The 24,051-nt window shown below is 38.6% G+C and overlaps 1 protein-coding gene across 1 annotated transcript; it reads left to right on the top strand.

Moving 5' to 3' along the window:
- The first annotated feature begins 4,953 nt into the window (after positions 1-4,953).
- On the top strand, positions 4,954-22,916 carry CPOX (coproporphyrinogen oxidase). The gene is made up of 7 exons (XM_037834180.1): positions 4,954-11,065; positions 12,789-12,932; positions 14,068-14,178; positions 15,259-15,400; positions 17,394-17,612; positions 20,139-20,243; positions 21,544-22,916. The coding sequence occupies exons 1-7, from the start codon at positions 10,555-10,557 to the stop codon at positions 21,629-21,631; spliced, it is 1,320 nt and encodes a 439-aa protein (XP_037690108.1). The 5' UTR covers positions 4,954-10,554; the 3' UTR covers positions 21,632-22,916.
- Positions 22,917-24,051: the final 1,135 nt, after the last annotated feature.

The following is a 24,051-nucleotide window of genomic DNA, read 5'->3' as shown; positions in this document are numbered from 1 at the left end:
CAGTTAGGTTGCTTGTAAAAAACTCACCTGGACTTTTTACCTCTCTCCCTCTCCTATTGCCCCCTTTCCCAGTGCAACCAGCACTTGTGGTTGGGTTAGTTCTTTACAAACTTTGATCTATGCTTTGACACAAGCATACACACCACATATATGTTGTATATAAATATTTTGTTTATTTTATACATAAATGGGACCACAACATGTGTACAATATATTTATGGATAACATTATGTATGTTTTATATCAACATTTTACCACCAAATTCTTTATTTTTTTTACATCACTAGTTGTTTTCAGTATTATTGGGCACTTGAAATATATCAGAGACGTATGAGTGTGGAGGAGCATTAAGTGGCACAAATACAGACATAATGTGTGGTTAAAATACATTGTACTTAATAAAGCTCATAAGGGCAGCCATGTGCTACATTCTGAATAATGTAATGTTGTAATATCAAAGCAAAATCACTTAAGAAACTGACATAGATTCAACAACTGCGAGTATCTTTACCATGGCTAACTAAATCTGTGCTGATTCAGATTGGAAAAAAAATAACAATTTGAGAGGTATGTAGGGGTGAGCTACATGATATGGTTCCAAATTATTACCTCAAAAAGAGAATGTTTTCTTTTCAATTATGTGTATATGATTTCGAAAATCTGATCATATTTTGTGTTTCAAAAGTGTCTGTCAATCCTTCCAAAAAGAAATCCTTTTCTCTGAATACTCTGACTGCAGTACCACGTTTGTTTGTTTATGTATCTATTCATGTGACTCTTATACAGACAGATTTCTTAAAAGTAAACCATTTATGAGTTCCTGCAAAAAAAAAAGAAAAAAAAATAGAAGTTGCTGAACACAATGATGGACAGTCAGATGAATAAAGAGCTCCTGGACCCAGAGAGTTTTGAGATTGATTGTGAAGGCAGAAAGGAAAACAAAGAAGGCTTAGAACACGGGTAATGTTTCTCCCATGAATAATCAGAAAATTGCCATGTTGCTGTCTGTCTAAATTATTGGTCTGCAAAATGGCATCCAGTGGGAAAAGCACCTTTGTGTTTAACTTGTAAAGACCCTCAGAGATTGCTTGATAATGTCAAAGATAATGATGATCGATGGCTGGTAGGGCTGAAGTTCTATACCTCAAAGCACAACTGTAATTAAAATCTAGCTTTGATTCTTTCTGGATAGATGAGCAGCTTTGCTATATTTAACAGATTCCAGGACAGAGACTTCAAAATTGCAGTCTGTATTCCATTCTGTTGGAAAGCTCTGTATCTGTTAAACCTTTCTCTCACCCTTCATATATTTCAATTTGACTTGTTTTCCAATTCCTTTATCCAACCACAGAGAAATTATTAATTCTTTCTAATCATCTCTCTACCATAAATTTGAACAGTAACCTTCAATTTTATCTGTGTACCTCATGTTTTATTCATACCATACTTAAATAATTGTTAATTCTCTAGGGCTCATTTTTGCCCTTGGTAAATTGGAGGAAATGGTTTAATCATAAGTTTAAAACTGCATTCCTCTTGGTCTTTGGTATTCAATGAAGTGCTTCATATGATAGGGCATTGGAACTATGGCAAACAGGAGAGGCATTGCCCAGCTGGAAACCACCTTCAACAGAAGCAGCTCTGTGTTGTGTTTACATAATAATCAGACTTCATAGGATTTCATCTGAAGGCATCTACTACCAAAACAAGTTTGAAAAGCATTAGGTGAAGTTTCCTTCTAGTTCTAAACTGTTGAACATAATATTCTATGATTCTGCAATCTTAATTATAACAGAGGGAATAGCTATTTTATCTAAAATACATTTTGTACATTTTCAGGTTAGAAACTAGATATCTGGATAATACATAAGGCTTGACTGAGTATAGAAGTAGGAACTGCTCCTGTACACAGGGCCCCTATCGATGAATTCCTTTTTCATGAAATCATTCGTAGTCATGCCTCAGGTATTAGAAAAAAACATTCATTTAGCTATTTTCCCTGGCACTGTCAATGTTACTCATTTGGAGGAAGCAGAGCCATAAAGAAAAGTGTTACCCTAGCTCTTCCTTTGGCAGCTCCCCATTCTGGTGGGGGAGGGGGCATGATGGAGCAGAACAAATGCTTATTTCAGTATCTCTTAGGTCAGACATCTCCAAGCTGCCAGAGTTCCTGGAAATCCATGCCAATATCTACAGGACCACCAGGTGAAATGCAGAATACAATTCAATCTCACTTTCTGGGGCTGAGGAAAGCAGTCCAGGTTTTCCTTGGGGCATGCATAGCTCACAAGAATTCTCTTTGATCCCCAACCTATGGAGGATGTCTGCTGGCACTGTGTACTATATCGTATGTGTGAATTATGGGAGGAGTGGGTTATTACAAATAGGATTTTCTTTTGAGCTTCTAAGAAGAAGGGATTTATAAGGTTATTATTAGAGTCACTCATGAATAATCTTAATGTTCTCTGGAAACCCTTCCTTAGGATGGAAAAGGAGCAACTTCACAGATACCTGAGGTCTCCTATTTATCTGCCTCCAACTCAACTCCTCACATTTCACTGATGGATTTCCACTGACCTCTGAATAAAGTACAAATTATTTGGTAGAACATACAAAGACCAACCTCATCTTGCTCCATTCTCCCCTGCACCTTTGATTCCTGCCACTCCATAACAGTCCTGCTAGGGTCAGAACTTCAGACCTTAATTGAGCTGGGTAGAATATTCTCATTTATTTTACAAATAGTTCTGTGTTTCTCCAGGGTGGTCTTTAGGTTTCCCTGAACAAAATCAATCAAAGCACTTATTAAAAATAATATTTGTGGCAATACAGCTGTTTATTGCCAGACACAAGGTTCTGTTCTACATTAACTTATTTAATCATCACAGCAACCTAGGAAGTAGGTGCTATATCTTCTTTTGACAGATGAAGAATCGTCAGCACAGAGAAGTTAAATAACTGTCCAAGATCACAAGTGGCAAACCAGGTTTCAAAATGGCAGTCAGGTTCCATGAAAACCACACTTCTATATTCTCTCTCATTGAAAGTGAAGATCCATGCACCCCTCCACAGCCTAGGAAAATATATTTTTGACAAGATCCCAAGGTGATTCTTATACACACTGTAGTTTGGGATATACTGCACTACAATTTGTTCACACAGAAAATAGTAGAAGGTGAGTGCCCTCTAGTGAATAAATGAGTGTCACACATTTTTGATATATCAGATTATTTTTTATCTGCTCCTTACAAAAGAGCCAAATTTCATGATATGCAATTTTTAGCATCTGTAGCAAGATAAATTATTTCCATGTCAGTGATTTAACTGATTAATACTACCTTAAATTTATTTATTTTTTGTTACAAAGAATTATATAATTATCACTTGAATTTGCCAGATAATTGTCTCATCAGACCTCAGCAGTTCCTGGGAATTCAATTTAAAATTGGACACTTCTGTTCCGATATGTCTGGTTATTTTGCAGCAATTGCTAAATGGGAACAACCCAAATCCATTCTGTGCAAGTAATAGATTTCACTCATCCTATCCATAGTGACCTCCTTACATCATTCATTGCCTTTGGTATGTCTGTTCAGTTTATTCACTCAGAAAAGAATGTCACCAGGCTTAGGGCCCTGTTTTTCTCCTGTCTTTAACTTAAAGTTGGAAGGAAGGAATAGCTATTAACTATTTATTCTGATGTGTATAAACCCCCTGTGTCACTAAGTTAGGCTACTGTTTTTCCCCAAACAGGAAACCATCCATGTAATAGTGAGGTTGTAGTTAACTCATTATAACAAAAGACCCCAAAATGCAGTGGTTAAAACAAGATTGAAAGCTGTTATTTCTGGCATAACCATCCAGAGATCATAGTCCAGGGCATGTAGTAAAGCTCTGTCATCCTTGATATGTTTTCTATCTTTTTCTTGTTTTCTATCTTTTACCTAGTGGTTTTCTTGTTGGTTGGCTTTGTTCTCTGGCCTCTGTTATTCAGTTCAACTTATTCTAGACCTCTAACTTAGGTTCTATTTAGTTGATCAGAATTTTTCCCCTCTTGTTTTTTCTGTTTCTTGCTCTGCCTCTATGTAACCTTTTTGTGAGTGGGTCTCCTCAAATATGGTTGACCCTAGTCAGATTTTCCCAGTCTAGTGAGGCCCAGGTCTCCTTGGGAGGGTATGGAGTTTTCCTGAGAATGAGACCCTCCTATGAGGCCTTTAGAATTGGTGCTTTTCCTCTCCTGTCCAGCAGGTGGCGCTGGCCAGCCCGCAGATCCCCCACCAGTGTAAGGAGGTGTGGAGACTTTAGTTCTGGTGGTGACTCTGATCCTGTTGGGGGCGTGGCTGACTGAAGCCGGGGTCTGAATTCCCAGGAGGAGGACTGCCAGTTGAGCTGGACCTCCCTCCACTCTCCCAATCCTCAGAACTCCAGTTGTCTCTCAGGGGCACTATTCCCTTCTCCCCTCTCCTCTTTGGGGCCTCTCCAGGTAGATTCCTTGGTCAGCCTGAGTTGCCGATTAAAGACGGGGGTGGAGGCCTTCAGTAGTGAATACGGAACTCAAAGACACTGGGGTACTCTGTCTTCCCCCAAGCCCAGCCTAGTCCCTCAACCTGGGCTTTCTGATAGAAAACAACCACATATATTACTTTTAGATTAAAAAAAAAAAAATAGAAAAGAAAAACAAGAAAAAGAAAAAAGAAAAAAAAGGAAGAGTCTCTTTTAAAAGTCTTTCCCCAGCCTGGAAGTTTTGTCAGTGTCAGAATAGAGCATTTAAAGATATGCTTTGGGCTATTGTCTGATAATTACTCTCCAGCAGCTTCAGTTCCACCCCTGCCGGGGGCTACTGAAATGCAGAAAGATAAGGGATCAGTGAGAAGCCAGAAGGGACAAAATGTAGGGGAAAAAAAATGGCTTTTTTGGAGTCTGGGAGTGGGTGCCCGCTTTTACGTGCCCCCACTTCTCAGAGCCCAGCCCTTCTTTAGCACTCCAGCTTCCAAAATTAGTTAATTAATTTGTTAATTAAGTCTGCAGTTGAGGCTGGGTTGAGCCTCCCTTCTTACCCTCAGCAGATTGATGTTTTTTGGGTCCCCCCCCCCCTTTCAGGGAGCCGGCGGCAAGACAGTCTGTGAGATCTGGGTGGGGAGGGGCGCCAGACCCCTGGTCTGGGGAACTTACAATGTTCGCTGCGATCTCAGCTTCTCCTCCAATTCCAAACTTGCGTCCAATGTGTGACTGGTTACTGGAGACCCCGAAAACACTGTTTCATATAGTTCTCGGGTAATTGCCAGCTCATGACATGCATTCTTACATTTTAATTTTCTCTCTGTTGCCCCACTTCCTTCAGGAAAAACAAAAACAAGATTCCCACCCCCAAAAATCAATCCTATATTATTTATCCCACCCTCCACTACTGTTTTACCTATTCTTCCACATTAGCTATCACATTTTCTGAAGTTCTTGTCTCAAAAGCAGCCAGTGACTTCATAATTTCCAGTGTCCTCTACTCAGCACTTACGTTCTCTGGTTGATCAGAGAGTGCAGCTTTCTAACCTCTGACCACATTGTTTGCATAGATGCCCTAGTCTCCCAAAGGCTCTCAGACTTCTTATTTCCCTCATCCCAAAATGTGTCTGTTGCCCTGTGTTCTGACTATAAGCCCCTTATCTTTCTTGTCTAAAAGTTCTTCTGTGTGAACTCATCACTCCAGCACTGGGAGTATCTCACAAATCCACTCTTCTAGCCCCCACCCCTCTTTGGTCCAACATTTTCATTGGTAAAACCCACTAACATCTCAAGTTCAATGTGTCAGCAGTAGGAGTGTACTTCTAATGTGATTTTCTCTTCCTTTGCATTCATTCAAACTCCTCACTTCTACAGGCTGGTCCTGGCTCCTACCTAAACAGTTAGGTATGGGGAAAGAGTTCAGTATAAATAGGCACAGAGAAGAAAGGGGAGAGAGTCTTGGTTTCTACATTTAAAAATATGTTGATATGGGTTTAAGGTAAAAGGTTTTAATTGTGTACTCTTCAGGAGGGTTTTCAGTCCATTAGACTAGATGAACACTTCATGACATGGTTGGAAGGAGCTTATCATTGTTTGAGCAAGTACTACTGGTTGAAAGTGCCATGAAAGCATCATGGAAGCAGGTACCCAGGAGGAATGCAAGACGTCTTTCTTATTGCTATCTGATGAGGACTATTCCACAGTCAGCCCAATGTCCATTGTTCCTTGATTGCCTAGCAGAAGAGACATCTGCACATACTCCAACACTGTCCCCCACTCCCCAAACCTTCCTGTTCTGGTTTGCTAATGCTGCCATTTTGCAAAACATCTGGAATGGATTGGCTTTTATAAAGGGGTTTATTTGGTTACAAAGTTACAGTCTTAAGTCCATAAAGTGTCCAAGGAAAGTCATCAACAATAGCGTACCTGTACTGGAGAAAGGGCATTGGCATCCAGAAAACCTCTGTTAGCTCAGAAGGCATGTGGCTGGTATCTCCTTGCTCCCAGGTTGCGTTTCAAAATGGCGTTCTCTAAAATGTCAGTGTCAGCTTTCAATGGCCGTCTTCAAATTGTGTCCCTCAGCTGCAGCTCCTCTGCATCTGGGCCTGTGTGGATCTTTTTATAGTACTCCCATGATCCAATAAAGACCCACCCTGAATGAGTGGGGCAACACCTCCATAGAAATAATCAATGAAAGGTCTCGCCCAGGGTTGATTGAGTCACATCTCCATGAAAACACTGAACCAATAGGTTCCAACCTAATCAACACTAATACATCTGCCCCCACAAGACTGCATCAAAGAACATGGAGTTTTGGGGGACATAATACATCCAAACTGGCACGCTTCCCAAATGATCCCACCCTATGAGTTGGCTCTTGATACTCTTAAGCCTCCAGGAATGGATGTTGAAAAAACCGTACACTGAAAGGATGGGGTGGTGTGACCAGGAGTCTCTGCATCTAGGCAAATGGAGTAGCAGGAGAGTATCCACTAAACTGCTGGAAATAACCTTTTTGATAACTGTCTCAATCAAACTTTTTATCTCCTCTATAAACTCCTGCTCCATACTTGCCAATTCTTTCTGGATTCCCTAATTTTGTTAACCTTAGTTATCCAAACTTAATACCCTGGAATCATCTTCAAAATATATCCCTATAGTGGGCATCTATGATATTGTCTGATCATCAATTTTCCTTTTTTCTAGAAATGATATCCCACATCCTCACCAGCCCCTAACATTAATTATAGTGGGAGCTCGCCCCGTGTTCTTATATGAACATACCCATCACTCCTGGTCATTGCTGATTGGTTCCAGGGTGTGCATATGACCCAAGGTGGAATAATTAGAGTCTGTATCAGAAAGAGTTAAGCCATAAGCAACACAAAACTGGACAAATAGTACCTTAAATTATTTTTTCTCATATAACAAGAAAGTCTAAAGGTAGGCAGCTCAGGGCTGGTACATTTGCTCAAGGATGTTATCAGGAGGTAGGCTTCTTCTATCTTACGGCTCTGCAAATTTGATAATCTGATTTTCATTATCTTGGTTACAAAATGGCTGCTGCAAATCCAGACATCACATGCATGTTACGACAGGGAAGAAGTGGGGAGATGTTAAAGTCAAAGGTAAAAGGCTAAAGGGGCAGGTGAGTCTGTCCCTTTTATGAAACTTTTCTGGAATATTTGGGTGATATCTATACCTCTGTGAGAAACTAATTTTAAAATTACTTCAGTTAAAGAAAAAGTGAGTCAGTAACATCAAATTACCTTGCATACTTAATTTGCTTTTAGCATTAAAAACCAGTTATTTTAATGATTTATATAAGCATTTGTGTCTATCAAGATCAAAAATTTAAAATATAAATTCTAGGACAAAAACAGAGTAAAAATCTCAAAGACTCTGCTTCTTTGCTAATCTCACTACTACCACTCCAACCCCACTCCCATTTGAGTTTCTGATAAGTTGAATTTGTGTGGCAAGGCAAACACATCTGTTTGGAAACTGGTAATATTTAGCCTGAATTTCTGTACCTATCTGAAAGTAATCAAACTGAGTCACTTTAATAATACATTTCTTAAGTTTGGCATTCAAAATTTGAGATATGGTGAAAATAGTATAATCTAGTAAAGCTAGTGGGAATTATGTGAGAATATGTACGTGTTAGAAAGCAGTTAAGCTTATAGAGGGATGAAGTTAGAGACCCTTTAAATTCCCTCTAGAAAAGGGCAGGCCAATATAACACAGTAGGCTTAAAGTTACTGATATTCAACAGAGGTTTGGGGGAGGGAAGAGGAATGAAGCAGATAAGGACTGGAAGAAGCATGTGGAGTTTGAAAAACGATATTTAATATACCTATACCTAGTGAGTTTATATAAGAATACTCAGATTCTTTTTGACTGTAGAATTTTGGAGAAGATAAGGTTATAAAGTGGTGAAGGAAACCAAGTTAAAAAAAAAAAAGTTGAGTACCCTTACCTTACACTTTATATTTCATGACTTATTTTGCCCAAATAATTATTTTCCTGGCTAGCTTTCTGTTGCTTGAAATTTTCTGGAGTAGGATATGCCTCTTATTCCATACTGACAAATAAGACTTAAATACAGCTTGGAGATAATTTGAACCCCCAGAAAAATGATTGAAATTCACATGTACTAGGCTGCTAAGGTCTTTCCTAAGCATGATTTAATAGGGCTGAAGATAAGGAGGGTCCTGGGAACCAGAGGAGGGAAGGAAGAAGGCCCAGTGCTTGGAGAGGCTAACCATGGGGACAACCTGGAAGCAATACACAATTTCCTCAGGATAAACCTATGAGACTGGGCAGTTGTTCAAATGGCCTGTTCCTGCTTCTTCTTCTTCTTCTTCTTCTTTTTTTAGACTAACATCTAGGGTATTCTCAGAATCAGAGCAATAATAGAGAGGGTTCTCATAGAAAAAGGGGTCTGAAGTGTTCCTTTTCAGTAATAAGGTTCATTTATCACCAAGACCAGGTCCAGCCAAGCCCCATCACGGGCAACCATAAGAGGCAAACAACCCTTTCTAGAGTGATAATTGTTATCTTTCCTTTCCTTCCCAACTCATGCTCCCCATAAATTACAAAATGGCTAAGAGTCAATGCATTTTCTTCCCCTGGAATAGTTTATTCTCTTCATAATTCAGGCCTTTATCTTACATCGAATCTTGGCTGCTAGGTTTGTGCACACATGCCCATCTAGTTAACATTAATCGTGCCCCCAGTGTGAGAGTTGCCAGATGCAGTTGTGGATGGATAAAATACACTGGCTTGAAAAAATAGCCAGGCCAGTAGCCATAGAAGTCCTATCACTGCATCTAGCCATTAAGAAAAACATTTGTGGGAACAATCACCAGTAGCTTAAATTATTTTCTAAATACTAGAAACTAAAATCCTCCCGGCAATTTATAGGTAAATTAGCTCATGCAATTTATTCTTACACTTTTATATGCAGGCACCACGGGGCTGTGGGATGATTGCTGGGACAAAAGAACTGAGTATCAAATGTTGGTGTCCTCATTTCTTTCTTTCCTCTCTGATCACTTGCTAAATTGCACTTGCAAAATTACCACTTTTATGTATATATTTTATATTCCACAACTAAAAAAATCTGTTATTTTTTTAAGTGTGTGTTGGTGAAGGGAGATAGGAGAGGGTGAGGGAATATGGATATTTGCCCTGCTTAGCTTACAGGAGTTGTTGAAGAGTGAAAAGGGTGAAACATCTGGCAATGCCCAAAAGTGTAGGATAAGAATTTTTAAATCTCTTATTTCTCAATCACCCAAATACACCAGGTCAGGAATTTTACGCTGGACAAGCAAAACTGTTACTTTATTTTTCCTATTTCTAACATGATCAAGTGGGCACTGAAGAAGCAAGACCTGGAAGGATTTTAGGACAAGAACTGTGATGTGGACTCAATCCCAGAAAATCTTTTCCTAGAATTCACTTAAAAGCCGTTACTGACTCCCTCTAGAACCTAGCCTTTAGGTGAGGGGTTTGCCAGACTCCGCCCCCAACCCTCCTACCTAGTCTACAAACTCTAGAGGGCAAGGACCTGGAGCGAAAGGGCATTCCACTGGTAAGCAGCAAGGATCAGTATACTGCCAACCCTGCAAGGCAGGCCATATTTCTGCCCGGGCCCGTCCTCGACCTCTCAGCTACACTTTGTTTTCTCCCTGTGATTGATTAAACAGAAGATGAGAGGTTGTTCCGGACAAGAGAACCTCTTTTATCTTCCCTTTCGCTCCCACAGCCCTCTGGCACCCCCCACGCCCCAACTCTCTTCCCAACCGACCCGCCCTTCTGAGGGCGGCGGATTCTTTATCTCCGAGGCACGGCCGGCGCGGCGCCCTGCAGGCGGCGATAGGAGCCGGAACTACAGCTCCCAGCATCCCCCGCCTCTCTCCCGGCCGCCGGACCCGGCAGTGGCTCTTCTCCTCTAGAGGTTCCCGCTTCCAACGCGGCTCGCCGGCTCGGCACCTCCAGAAGACACAGGGCAGAGACGCAGGCGCTGCCCAGGGTGGCAACGTGGGGAGCATGGCCTTGCACCTGGGTAGACTGAGCGTGGGCCCTTGCTGGCGTGCGGTGCGAGGAGGTTGCGGAGATCTGCGCGCTTGGACCCCGCGTTGGTCAGCCGGGCGCGTCTGTCGGCCGCCTGGTACGGCTGGCACGGTGCAGAGCCGCGGGCTGGGGCACAGCCCCTCGGCAGGAGGTGGTCCCTGGCTGGGAGCTGGGCTGGCCGCGGGGCTGGCGGGGCTAGCCGCCGCCGCCCTCGGGCATGTAAAGCGGGCGGAAATGGTGTCCAAGAGCGGCGGGCCACAGAGACCCCAGGCGGGGAAGCCGGAGGAGGAGGACACGCTGGCCCGCCGCTGCAGCTGCTTCATGGCCTCACCTGTGACCGACCTTCGCGAGCTGCAGGGGAGGCCAGGTGACATGAAAACAAAGATGGAACTGCTCATCATGGAGACCCAGGCCCAAGTGTGTCAGGCTCTGGCACAGGTAGACGGGGGCGCCAGATTCTCTGTGGACCGGTGGGAGAGGAAGGAAGGTGAGGAGGTCGGCCCCTGTCAGCCCCAAGCGGGAGGTGGAGGTGGAGAAAGGAGGTCGGGCTCTAGGTTGCAGGCAGAAAAGGAAGATAGGTGTGGAAAGGGTTATTCCACAGAGGGTCCTCTTGGTTGGAAGGGACACCGTTAAAGGGTTGACACTGAAAGAGTCATCAACTACACTTCTTGCAAATGTGGACTCATATCTGCTGTCACTCCAGTATTTGACCAGTTGAAAGTCTTCACAATTCTATAACAGCAATTTTTTTTTTCTGTAGAAATTTTAGGGATACTTACTGCTGACAAATGTGAATATCCAAAGTTTATTTCTGAACATAGATTTTCCCCACATTTCATCTGATTCCCTAGGTGCTTTTACCCTTTGTCCTCCTATGAGAATGGAAAGAGGAACTTCACTATCCCTGCCACCTGTCAGACTTCTCCAGCTGAGGGTGTCATTGTGGCAGAATCTCTCTACTTCTTTTTTCTGTTGCCCAAGGAATAGGATTGGTTTGCCAGTAACTCTACCAGATGCACCCTTCACATTTCTAAATGCTTCTTTTCCAGTGGCAAAATATTTCAGTATTAAAACCCAGTTCTCAAAAAATCGCATATATTCATGACCATGTTACTGCCTTTACAATGAAACCCCACATTTTGGTCATAATCTTGAAAGGTTTCTGGCTTTTTCTAGCTGGGAATACTACAGCAACTTCTCACTGGCAGATTTGGAGCTGTGATACTGCCACATCTGTGTTAAATCTGATTTTCGTGTTTTCCAGTCTTGTAATATTTTCAAATGAAGACCCCTGAACTAGGCTGCAACCTCAGGTATTACGCTAGTTGTGTGAACTTGGGAAGTTACTTAGCCATTTTGTGCCATTGTTTCCTCATCTTTGAAATGAGATGAAGTTAATGTATAGGGGCTTTGTGAAGATTAAAAGAGAACAAATACATTTAAAGTGCTTAGAATATTGTTTGTTGTACAGAAAGTACTGAGATGAATTGTTTGGCTTGCTTGCCAGATTTGTGGTCTTGGATAAGGTGTTCTGCCTTTCTATGCCACAGAATCAACAAGGGTTGGACTGGCTCATCTTGTGTCCATCTAGTTCTACAAGTTCTTAGAAATAAAAGAAACCAAATATAAACCCTTTTGCCTTAAAAAACAACAGATGCTAATAGAATGGCTTACACGTCTAAATATTAATGTCTCACTGAATTTAAGTTTCTGAAATACCTACTATCTTAAATTGCCTATAAACAAAATTAAAAGGCAAACAGGCAAGCTGAGAAAAAAAAATAATGAATACATATAGTGCTCTTAAATTCAGTAAAAGGGGAACACCCTTGAAATATATCCATTCTTGTTTTTAACCTTATCTTTCTCTCATATAACTTGACTTGTGGAATGTCATTCTGAACAGTAGTATTTGAAGGAAGAATAGTCCAGTGATTTTTTTAATAGAGAATATCATAAGAATGTAGAAGTGTCCCGTTTAGAGGGGTGAGGAGACATAAATGTTTACCCAGTATCAGTAGTTAATGTTACCAAGTTAAAGTAGTTATCTTATTTTATTGTATTTAAAAATTATAAATATACTGTTGTTATGGGAGGTTCTGAAGTCAGAGGTTGAAAATAACTTCTAACCCCACCACCTTCATTCAAGGGTGATTTCGGTTTTGCACATACCCTTACATTCTCTCCCTATTTTACATTTATATGAACAGGAGGTGGTGGCATCAGCTGTGTGCTTCAGGATGGGCATGTTTTTGAAAAGGCTGGCGTGAGTGTTTCTGTTGTTCATGGGCATCTTTCTGAAGAAGCAGCAAAACAAATGAGAAGTAGAGGAAAAATTCTGAAGACTAAAGATGGTAAATCAAAGAATCTTAAGAGCCTTTTTACTAGGCCATGCAAAGCTTTTATCCCCACAAGCTTTATTTATAAAATAAATATCGCTCCTGGAAAAGGCCATTTGGGTACATATGCCAGACAAATATATAAGTAATAACTTTTTTATTGTGGTAAAATATATGTAACATAAAATTTGCCATTTTAACCATTTTTAAGTGTACAATTTAGTGGCATTAATAACATTCACAGTTTCCAAAGTTTTTCATCAACTCAGATGGAAACTCTGTACCCATTAAGCAATAACTCCCCATTATTCCTCCCTCTAACCTCTGGTAACCTTAATCTACTTTCTGTCCTATTAGTTTGTATATTCTAGATATTTCATATGAGAAGAATCATACAACATTTGTCCTTTTGTGTTATTTTCATGTAGCATGGTGTTTTCTTTATGTTGTAGCATGTATCATAACCTCATTCCTTTTTGTGGCTGAATAATATTCTGCTGTATGTATATACTCTATTTTGTTCATCCATTCATCTGTTGATGGACACTTGGGTTATTTCCACCTTTTGGCTATTGTGAATAATGCTGCTATGAACATTGGTGTGTAAGTATCTATTTGAGTCCTTGTTTTAAATCTCTTGGGTATATACCTAGGAGTGAGTGGAATTCTGGGTCATATGGTAGTTCTGTGTTTAAATAGTTAAGGAGCTCCCAAACTTTTCCCCACAGCAACTGCACCATTTGGCAGTGGTATGAAGGTTTGACTTCCTCCACATCTTCGTCAACAATTATTTTCAGTTTTTTGTTTTTCTTATAGACATTCTAGTGGGTATGAGATGGTATTATTGTACATTTGGATTTGTGTTTCCCTAATGACTAATGATATTGAGCATTAATCTTTTCATGTGTTTTTTGGCCATTTGTATATCTTCTTTGGTGAAGTATCTATTCAAGTCTTCTGTCCATTTCTTAATTGGGCTGTTTATCTTTTTGCTGCTGAGTTGTAGCACTTAGTAATTACTTTTAAAAAATTATATTTTAAGAAACAGATTTAAAAGTTGCTTTTGAAGATTGATCCAGAAACCACATTAAGATGCATTTGTATCAGGCCAAGTAATTGAAAGCTGCTCACTAGGTGTTTTACCTTCCAGGTAAATTGCCATTTTCTGCTATGGGTGTGAGCTCTGTTATCCATCCCAAGAATCCTCATACTCCTACTATCCATTTCAACTATAGATACTTTGAAGTAGAAGAAACGGATGGTAAGTGTCTCTGGAGCTATGGAAACTCTTACTGTGTAAATTTGTATTTTAAAACACATAAGAGGGCATAAGTTCTGAAAGAGAGAAAGAATTAAATATCTTACCAGGTTTTCCAGACGGATATGAAAGTTTATTCTTTGGCAAACGGAATGGATTATGCACTAGACATGAAAAGCAAGAGTGGTAGTGGCTGGATTCCAACCTCCTCTGTCATAGGAGGAATAACTGAATGAACCTGAACTTCAAAGTTCACAGAGGGTTCTTTGCAAGTATAAACTCATTAAACCCAAAGGAAAAACTTTTGGAAAATATCTTCTACATGCATAGCTTTGCTAGTCACCAGTGCATTAACAACAGTTTAAAATGGGGTTCAGTGGATCATGCCTCATGCCCATCTAGTTTCAGCCTGTGTCTTCCATCCAGGGCCAACTATTACCACATGTCAGAGCACGTGTGCAATGCCACACCTACACCTGTTGATATCTCCATGTGATGACATTTAAAATCACTGTTTTAACTTTTCATTTTGAAGCCATTCAGTTTGGCTCAGCCTTTTAATGTTTAAAGAGTTATTAACTGGTACTGGCAACCTATAAACCCAAGTAAGAACATGGAATAGTTACTCTCAAATTGTCAGGTTGCCTCCCTCAGCAAGTGTTTTTACCCTCACTGGGGGGAAAAAGAAGGGAATGGAGGTGGTTCTTAATTCATGGAGCATAAAAATCTCCTGGGGAATTTTTAGGAACTATAGATATTTGGGTCAGAGATTTGGTTTTATTAATTCTGATCTAGTGGAGGTATTTTAAGTGCCTAATTCACCTATTTTATCATTCATTGTCATACATACATCTCCTTGGCTGGTCCTACTCTCTCACTTTTTAATTTCCTATTTCCTTTTCTTTCTGCCTCTACCTCTTCTTTCCTGCCTGCATCTTACTGGTCATTCATAGCTAAAGAGATTGTTTGCTTTAAAGTTTTTTTTGATTGTCACCCATACTTAATAAACTAAGTTTGCTCATATGGTGAGTAATATGCCAAGTCTTGAAATCCTCACCAGAATCATGTGTCTTGATTTGGTAGGTAACAAGCAGTGGTGGTTTGGCGGTGGATGTGATCTTACTCCAACATATTTGAACCAAGAAGATGCTGTCCATTTTCATAGAACTCTAAAGGAGGCTTGTGACCAGCATGGCCCAGATCTCTACCCCAAATTTAAAAAATGGTAGGGAAAGGTATTGAACTTGTCATGATCCCACAGGTATATTCCATTTCTTCTATAGGTCCTGAAGGCAGCTATTATTTCACTAAATAACTTCTTCAGATTGTAAAGTTTGAACTTCGGTCACCAGAAGAAGTGTAATAGTAGTCTTAACGTGAGTTACTTATTCAAGAATATGTGGGTGTCTGTAATATAAATTGGGTAAATCCGTCTTTTTTTTTTTTTTGATACTATGTGATTCAGAATGGTAGAATGCAAACCTTAAAGAGTAGTGATCTATGCTTAAGAATCAGAGACTTTTAACCTGGGGTGAGATGTTTCCCATTCCAGACTAGAATTATTGTTCCATTGTTGCCATGGAAATAGGTTAGGGCATAGGAAGTATCCAAGAACCACTGGGGAGAGATGCCAGTGTATCAGAGATTTTGGACAAGGAGAAAAGTGGACTTCAGAGACTTTGTGTTAACTAGTGATGAAGTTAGAAAAGAAAAAGAAACAAAAGGGGTGAGGAGACCAGAAATGTTTAGTAGATACATGTTGTCTTTGACATAAAATGTTTGGATAAGAGTAAAGTACTAAACACTGCTTAGAGTTCATTAACATTTTTCAAAAAGGAATAACCTACAGGGTTTTTTTGTTGTTGTTGTTTTGGCTTTACTTTTAGTGCCAATAATTAGGGATTGTTTATTATTGTTATGCAAGACCACTGACTTTAAAATTCTCAGAAAAGATAAAATATTTGAACATTCTCTTCTGTATTTAACATTACCACTGAAACTATGTAGCCATGGATGCATGCTTGTCAGATGTAAGTTTTCTCCTCTTCCACAAGCCAGTATCCTTCCAGGAGGAAAGACTGGTGGGTAGACATTTCCCATTTCTGGTGTACTCTTCTATCTGTTACTGACTTTAAATATTGCTACTTAATAAAATATTTAAGATGTAGGCAAGTTAAAAAATTTTTAGTGTAAGTGTTTGGAAAATCTCTTAATTTTACAATCTTGTGAAGAGAGGTTATAAAATGATATGCTTTGGGTTAAAAGCTGACATCAGCAACCTTGCTCAGGATATGCTTTCTTAACTACACTAATAAAATGTGCATGCAAAGTAAAGCCAAAAAATCATGAGGTAAATTATACTGGTGCAGCATCATTTCTAGGGATTTCCATCTGCTGCCCCCCCCCCTTTTTTTTTTTTTTAGTTTAACCTATCAAGGCTGTTTTTAAGATGACCTTTTAAATTACCTTTAGTTTTGTTTGTGTTGCTTTTTCTATTTATTGTTCTTATTTTATAGAGATTATCAAAAGAACTGTTTCCAAATTGTAAGCCATTCTATACATTAGCGTTTAGGGAATGGCTTCTTAGGAAACCCACTCTAGTGGAAATACATGGGAAAAGATTGAAAAAACAGATGGATAATTTTGTGTACTGGCTCTTAGATAGCGTGCATATATCTGAAGACTCTTACTCTCTGAACATTTCCTTCTGCCAGCCTTTCCCACAGTCATGCATGCTATAGAGTCATCAAGATTTTATTGCTGAAGGAGACCTCAGAGTTTATTTACTTGGTGAATGACGAACTGACTACAGGGAGTTTAGGGGTTTGTGCCCAGTCCCAGACCTTGTTGGCACCATTGTTGGGAAAGGATTCCTATCTTCCTGCCTCCTGCAAAAGCAGCAGTGCTTCTGAGGGCAGGAGCATCACTTGTTTCAAGAAATACAGTGTTAATATTGGGCTCTTTATTTCTATTTTCACTAAAGTTCTTTAGATAGCATCTTGTGTTAAGTTGCCTAGTTTCTTTGCAGATAAAAGCATATAAGCATTTACTATATTGTCAGTGTCTTCAAGAAATCTGTCTAGAGTCCTCGTTTCTTTTTAATAGTTAGACAAAAAGTGAGGGAGAGTGTGTTGGTCAAGGATAATGCGGAAGTGTTCACCTTGATTTTCATGCCTTTCTTTTCTTCCCCTTTAATTGGGCCTTGTTACATTTTCCAGGTGTGATGACTACTTTTTAATAGCCCATCGTGGAGAGCGGAGAGGCATTGGTGGTATATTTTTTGATGATCTTGACTCTCCATCCAAGGAAGAGGTGTTTCTCTTTGTGCAGAGCTGTGCCCAGGCTGTAGTTCCCTCTTATATTCCGCTTGTGAAAAAGCACCGCAGTGACCCATTCACCCCCCAGGAGAAGCTGTGGCAGCAGCTCCGGAGAGGACGGTAAGGGGAATAAATCATGTCATTGCACAACTGTGGAGGAAGTGGGGTAGCTGTAATAATAGCAGGTGTTCCAAAGCTAAGAGAAATGATTTTTGTCTTGATCCTTCCTTATGCTTTCCTGTGCTATCCCATCTCCGTTTATAAAAGTTGGATAAGTGAGAGATGATTACGTTTTCTTTTATTGATTTCTTGAACAATGCGTCTGTTTGGGGACACCTTTTTTCATGATTTTTCAAATATACCTTTCTCATTCCTTCCTTCTCTCACCTAACATTTCTCATGCGTCCCCTGCTGTCTACACAGGTGAGCATGACATGGAGCCTGCTGAAAAGAAGTCACAGTTTAGTAGGGAAGCCATACCTAAAAGGACAATTGAAAACTTTATGGAAAGTGCATCTAGTTTTTCCCAAGATTTCATATGAAAAACTGGCAGATTCTATGAATTCTAATTAGGTGCAGCCTTTAAACATGTAAAACTTCTTAGACATAGGAATAATGCTTTTTAGTGTTCTTTAACCCCCCATGATCTGATGAAAAGACATTTTGAAAGTTCAATATGTGTATCATTGCATGTCTGACATCTTTTGGAGTGTTAGATTAATTCTCTGTGGTGTGTTGTGTGATTATTCTTCAAAGACAGCCTTCCTTCAGCCACCCATATCTTTGATCCTTAAGATGGGAATAACTTCTGGGACTTAAGAAAACCCCAGCTATTCACTGAGGTTATCAGCACTGTCTTTACTTTCTTATACTACATTCATAACCTGTTATCTGTATTCTTTGCAGGTTACTTCTCCCTCCTCTCCCAGTGTATGAGTTGCCCTTGCAATTCTCAGTCTGGTTCCCTGTTGACTTTACAATCTCTTATTTGACATTCTAATGTAGTCTCTTGCCCTCAATTGCAAACCCTTGAACTTCAGTCTTAGTCACCTTATTCATAGAATAGAAACTAAAGACCTTTAACTTATTTTTGATTTGTTGTATTTTGAAAAAGGGAAATAGGATAAAATTTGAGCATTAAATTGAAGGAAATAGTTAAATTTTATAAGTTACAGACAGCTCAGTGAGGATAAATGTATAGAAAGGATCTGAAACATCAGATTTAAGTAAAACCTGGTGGGAGTCAGAAGGGCTCATACAGGAAAAGGGGCATTTTCCCCTCAAAAAATGAGAAGAACACAGTGATTGTACAGGTTGATCACAGTGTAAAAATTAAATGGGCCAGAGAAAATCCATTTAGAGAGATCCTTACCAAAATCTTTGAGGGTAGGTCTTCGAATACATCAATACAAACTAGAAAATCACTGCCATTGTTTTGAAATCATGTTTCAGAAAGGCAAGTTCAGGAGTAAAAAAGGTGTTTAAGAGACTGAAATTATTTTCCATGGTCTTAGTGAGAAAGAAGTTAAGAAGAGTCTCTTAAATTATCTTTGATACAGTCATGAAGAAAGTATTAGTTATTAGTGTACAAAATTCAATCAATAGAAATCAATATTCAGGACCAAGAAGGGATCCACAATGCAGTTGATTTAAATTGCTGCAGGACCTTTGGCTAATTTCCACACTAAAAGGTGCTTTTTAAAAATGGAAGTGCCATAGGATTCTAGGTAGTATTTGATAAAGGTGGGTTTAAAGACAGGAACCAATGGGATCAGTGGGAATATCTGAGGCAAGTTTAGACTGGAGAGTAGTTTCTGAACCAGTTGAGAAATGATCTGAAAGGGACTGTTCAGTGAAATTTTCAGATTTGTGGGTAATTCTAAATTTTTCTGGGTAATAAAAATTGTCCTTTTGAAATTGGAGAAGACAGACTTTTTTATATAGTATTCTTTGTGTCAGAGGCAGACAGAATTTTTAAGCTGGATTGAATTCAGTTCAGTCTTTTACAGTTAATGGGAAACTAATATGTTGAACCAAGTTTCGGCTGATTTTCTAAAACATAAAGCTGAACACTACAACTCACACACTACCTTTTTAGTATGATTGCTGTTAATCTTCAGGAAGATGACTTATGTGACTACTCAGTGCAATTAACTGCTTGAAGAAAGGGGACTATCTAGAATATATTAGTAATTATCAATAGATTACTGTTAACTGTACTTGATTTTTCAACTACAAAAGTTTTATACTGTCTTATTAAAGTATTTATGCATTACAGGCAGTGAAATGAAATCTGACTCTGAAACGTTCTAGACCATGGGTAGAGCCAAAAGGAGCTTTGCCATCCTGAGAAACAGGATGCCAATTCTTTTTGTCCCTTAAAGTTCTCAATTTTGTTCCATTCTGTTTATTTATTGGAAAACATAACCTTCTTGTCTTATAACTGCTCTGTGGGGGACAGAGTCTATATCCTATTGTTTGTTAGGTAGAATGCACTTTTATTTATGTCCAGATGGGGAAAATGCTGATTCCAACTAATTAGGGGGGGGTGGGCAGAGGGGAAGCACCCCTTTAAGTATTCATTATGGGTTAGTCTTAAGATTTTACTCAGCTGACCTTTAATATAATTTGATGTCTTTATGGCAGGTATGTAGAATTTAATCTGCTATATGATAGGGGCACAAAGTTTGGCCTTTTCACTCCAGGATCCAGGATTGAAAGCATCTTGATGTCTCTACCTCTGACTGCCCGGTAAGGATATAACTGATAGAAGTAGTTATTCCTCCCCTCCCTTATTCCCTAACCCCCACAAAATATGAAGGCTCACATCACAAATGTCTTACCTAAAATTTAGTTGGACTTGATTTTGCTGATTTTTGGGAAAGTCAAGGTCAAATAATTAACGAAAATCAAATTGGAGTTTTATGGGCCCTCAGGATGATGACATAGCTTTGTATGTGAGAGCAGGGAGAGGTGGTGGTGTCTGGAGGAGGAGGGAGTGCAGATTAACCTCTGTACTTGGTAATTTTGGGGGAAGAGCTAGGGGCAAAGCAAATTTGTTTGAATATGTCAACTTTTTAAACTTTATTAGAAATTATTGCTATTAGTGGGAAATGTCTTATTCTCCAGTATGAGGTTTTTAGCTTATTTGAAAGTATGAGGAATTATGTCAGGTGCTTCTGGCCTCTACTTATAGTGCAAATCCCAGGCTGCAGATGTGGGCTGATTATAAACCAATCCATTGTTCCACTGAATGGCATTAATAGGACAGGCCACTTGTAGCATCTTATAGTCTAAACCAGGGTCTGCAAATTTAAGGCCTGCAGGCCAAATCGAAATCCACTGTGGTCTATTTTTGTACAGTCCCTGAGCTAAGAATAGTTATAAAAATAAGCATTATAAAAATAAATGCAGAGAATATGCAAACGTACATGGCCCCACAAAGCCTGAAGTATTTACTATGTGGCCCTCTGCAGCAAAAGTTTGCCCACCCCTGGTCTAAACCAGTGTTTGCCAAACTTCGTGCTACACCTCAATCATTTTGGCCATATTTGTATACTTCTCATGCTGTTATTTAGTTAATATTTTATAGTACATCAAATTATTATTTTTTCAGAAGTAAAATTTATTTAAAAAGGAAAACCGGTATTATTTTCCATAATTAGAAAGTTAACAATTAAATAGACATGACATAAGAATTAAGCTAAAAAATTTTTGTCCATGGATTATATAAAGTTTTCCATTTTACTAAACTCTGGTTTAAAACAAAGGTGTGTGTTGTCCAAATGGACAAAGTGTGTGCCCAAGAGTTATTAAGCAATGTTATTCCTTAAACAGCAAATATTTTTTATTTTTTAAAAGCCTAGTAGGTGCAAGGCAAATTAGACAGAATGAAGACAAAGAGCTATTAAGACATTTTTTACTCTTTTAGAATTTTATTTTTCATTTATTTTGGAACTTGTAAAATAAAAAGTAAAGAGATATGTATGTCACATATTATTATTTTTATTATTCTTCCCTTTTTGTTTGCTTCTCTTTTTGTCCTGCACAGATGGGAGTACATGTATTCACCCTCAGAAAATTCCAAAGAAGCTGAAATCCTGGAAGTTCTACGCCATCCAAGGGACTGGGTGCGTTGATGCAGACAGAGAGGGCCTGCTGGGGATTGGGGGACACGGAATGTGTGTTCCCCACTCTATTGGCCAGCCCTGTGGCTACAGTGTGACAGTTGGCTGTGCCTTAGTGCTTCACAGTCTTCTCCACTCTGGGTCCAGCTGGTATAATGCACCATGTTTCTTTTGGACACTGTCAGTGACAGGTGATGAGATGTCAGATTGATGATAGAGTCAGTAGTAGTTATAGAAAAGCTTATTTATACTTTGAGTCATTTTATATGACTAGTTTACAAAATAAGACATTGAGTTTACAAGTATTGCATTAAGGGACTCTAAATATGATAATTTGTATCAGGAAGCTTCTCATGCTATTTTTGTTTCATGTATTTTTTTTAAAAGTTTTAGCTTTTGCCACAAAAATCTCTATCATGGGATACATTTAATTTTTCTTAATTCAGTGAAGTTGATACTAACAAGTAATTTTAGAAAGCAACATAAATTTAAGGTTCAAGTTTTACTTTGTTATTACTGAAGTTTCTTTGATCATAACTTTATATTTGTATTTCTCTCTAGAGATCATAATATTGTACAATATCCATCTTTATAACTATAGATATTTAGGAATACTTGAAATTTTCTTAATCTCTGCATGTAGTACAATTCAGTGATTACCTGTTGTTTACCTCTAAAGTGACTTTATTTTTTAAATAAGGAATGTCTAAGTTGTAGTTTTGATTTTTGTGAAACTATTGTTGGTTAATGTTGGGATTTTCTGCACTTTTGAATGTGAAAACTTACATCCCTGGATTCTGATATTTAAAATGTTTCTATTCCAGATATTTCTGTGTGGAAGTTTAGACTAAGAACAATGCTGGGGAAGTTGTAAAATTTGGAACTGTTTTTCTTTTGGGAAATGAATTGAGAAACAGTTTCCTTCTTTAATTAAAGCAGACATAACTAGTATGAGAAGCATAAAGGCATTTTATAAATATCTTTATAAGAAGAACTAATTAAAATTTATCTCTTTGCAAATTTTGCAGCTCATACCTTTGCTCTTAAGAGAAACAACAGAATTCCTAATGAATGGCTTCTTTGTTCATAAAATAATATAAACATACTATTTTATTTGATTTATAAAATATTGACATTTCTAAGGAATAGTATCTGCTACAGATTATTAAGCATTTTCCTAGCATATGTTCAGTGTATGTGATTGGGTGGCCTTTTAGGACTAGAAAATATATGAAGCTCAATGTACTTCCTCAAATGTTTTACAACAGATTCACAAATAAATTTTACTATGAAATAAGGTTGTGGAAAAAATGTTTGCATTCTTCTTTTTGTCAGGATAATTAATATAGGGAAGGCACAATATTTGTTAGTACTAAAACTGTAGTTCCTCATTTTTAGGTATTTACTCAAGAAAAATGAAAACCTAAGTTTTGTACTTGACTTTGCATAGCAGCTTTATTCATAATAACCAAAACTTAGAAGCAACCAAATTCCCATCAGCAGGTGATGGATAAACAAACTCGTATGTTCATATATTAGGATTCTACTTAGCAATAAAAAGGAATAAAGTATTGATAAACACAACAACATGAATGAATATCAAAAGCATTATGCCAAGTGAAAGAAGCCAGATACAAAACAGAATGTACTATATGATTCCATTACAGGAAAACCTAGAATAGGTGTTAACTTTAACAACAGAAAGCAGATCAGTGGTTGCTAAGGACCAGGGACAGAGGAAGGGAATCGACTGTGAAAGGGCACAGAAGAATTTTGAGATGTTGGGAATGTTTGATATCTTGATTGTGGTGGTGGTTACAGCACTGTATACATTTACCCAAACTCATCAAACTTGACACTTAAAATTGGAGAATTTTATTATATGTGAATTGTACTTTAGTAAAGCTAATCAAATGTCATGCATTTAGGCATAATGTAGAAATATAGGAACAAATGTTAAAATGCATCTCAGTTTGCCTTGTAAAATAAAAAGTTGTAGATCTTCTAGCCTACTTAGTTTTGTTGAAGGCTGTTGGGGGCTGGGCACCAGACTAAGATGAAATTTGAAAACTTTTCTGTGAGTCGCAGTTTTTCATTCTCTTCAATAACCATGCATTTCTGTTATGGAATAGGCTCTATATTTGGATGAAAAATAACAGTTGTGTGACGATTGGAAAATATATCATTCTACTGTTATTCAAAGTGAATTATTCTTTCAAATTCTTATTGACATCTATTCTGAGTCTATTAGAGGCCCAGTATGTACCTCCAAATGGCCTGAACACTGAACTTGCACATGCTTATTGGTGGTTATAAGGAGTGGTGGGGAGAGGAGGAGAGAGGGATGAGAATACTTTGAATCAAATTTCAAACCACTAATTCCTATCCACCACACCACTACCTTCAGGCTGGCATGCTGTTATTGAATGGAA

Source organism: Choloepus didactylus, chromosome 1 (assembly GCF_015220235.1).
Source record: "Choloepus didactylus isolate mChoDid1 chromosome 1, mChoDid1.pri, whole genome shotgun sequence".
NCBI lineage: Eukaryota > Metazoa > Chordata > Mammalia > Pilosa > Megalonychidae > Choloepus > Choloepus didactylus.
The sequence above is the reverse complement of the archived record's forward strand: the minus strand, read 5'-3'. Positions and strand labels throughout refer to the sequence as shown.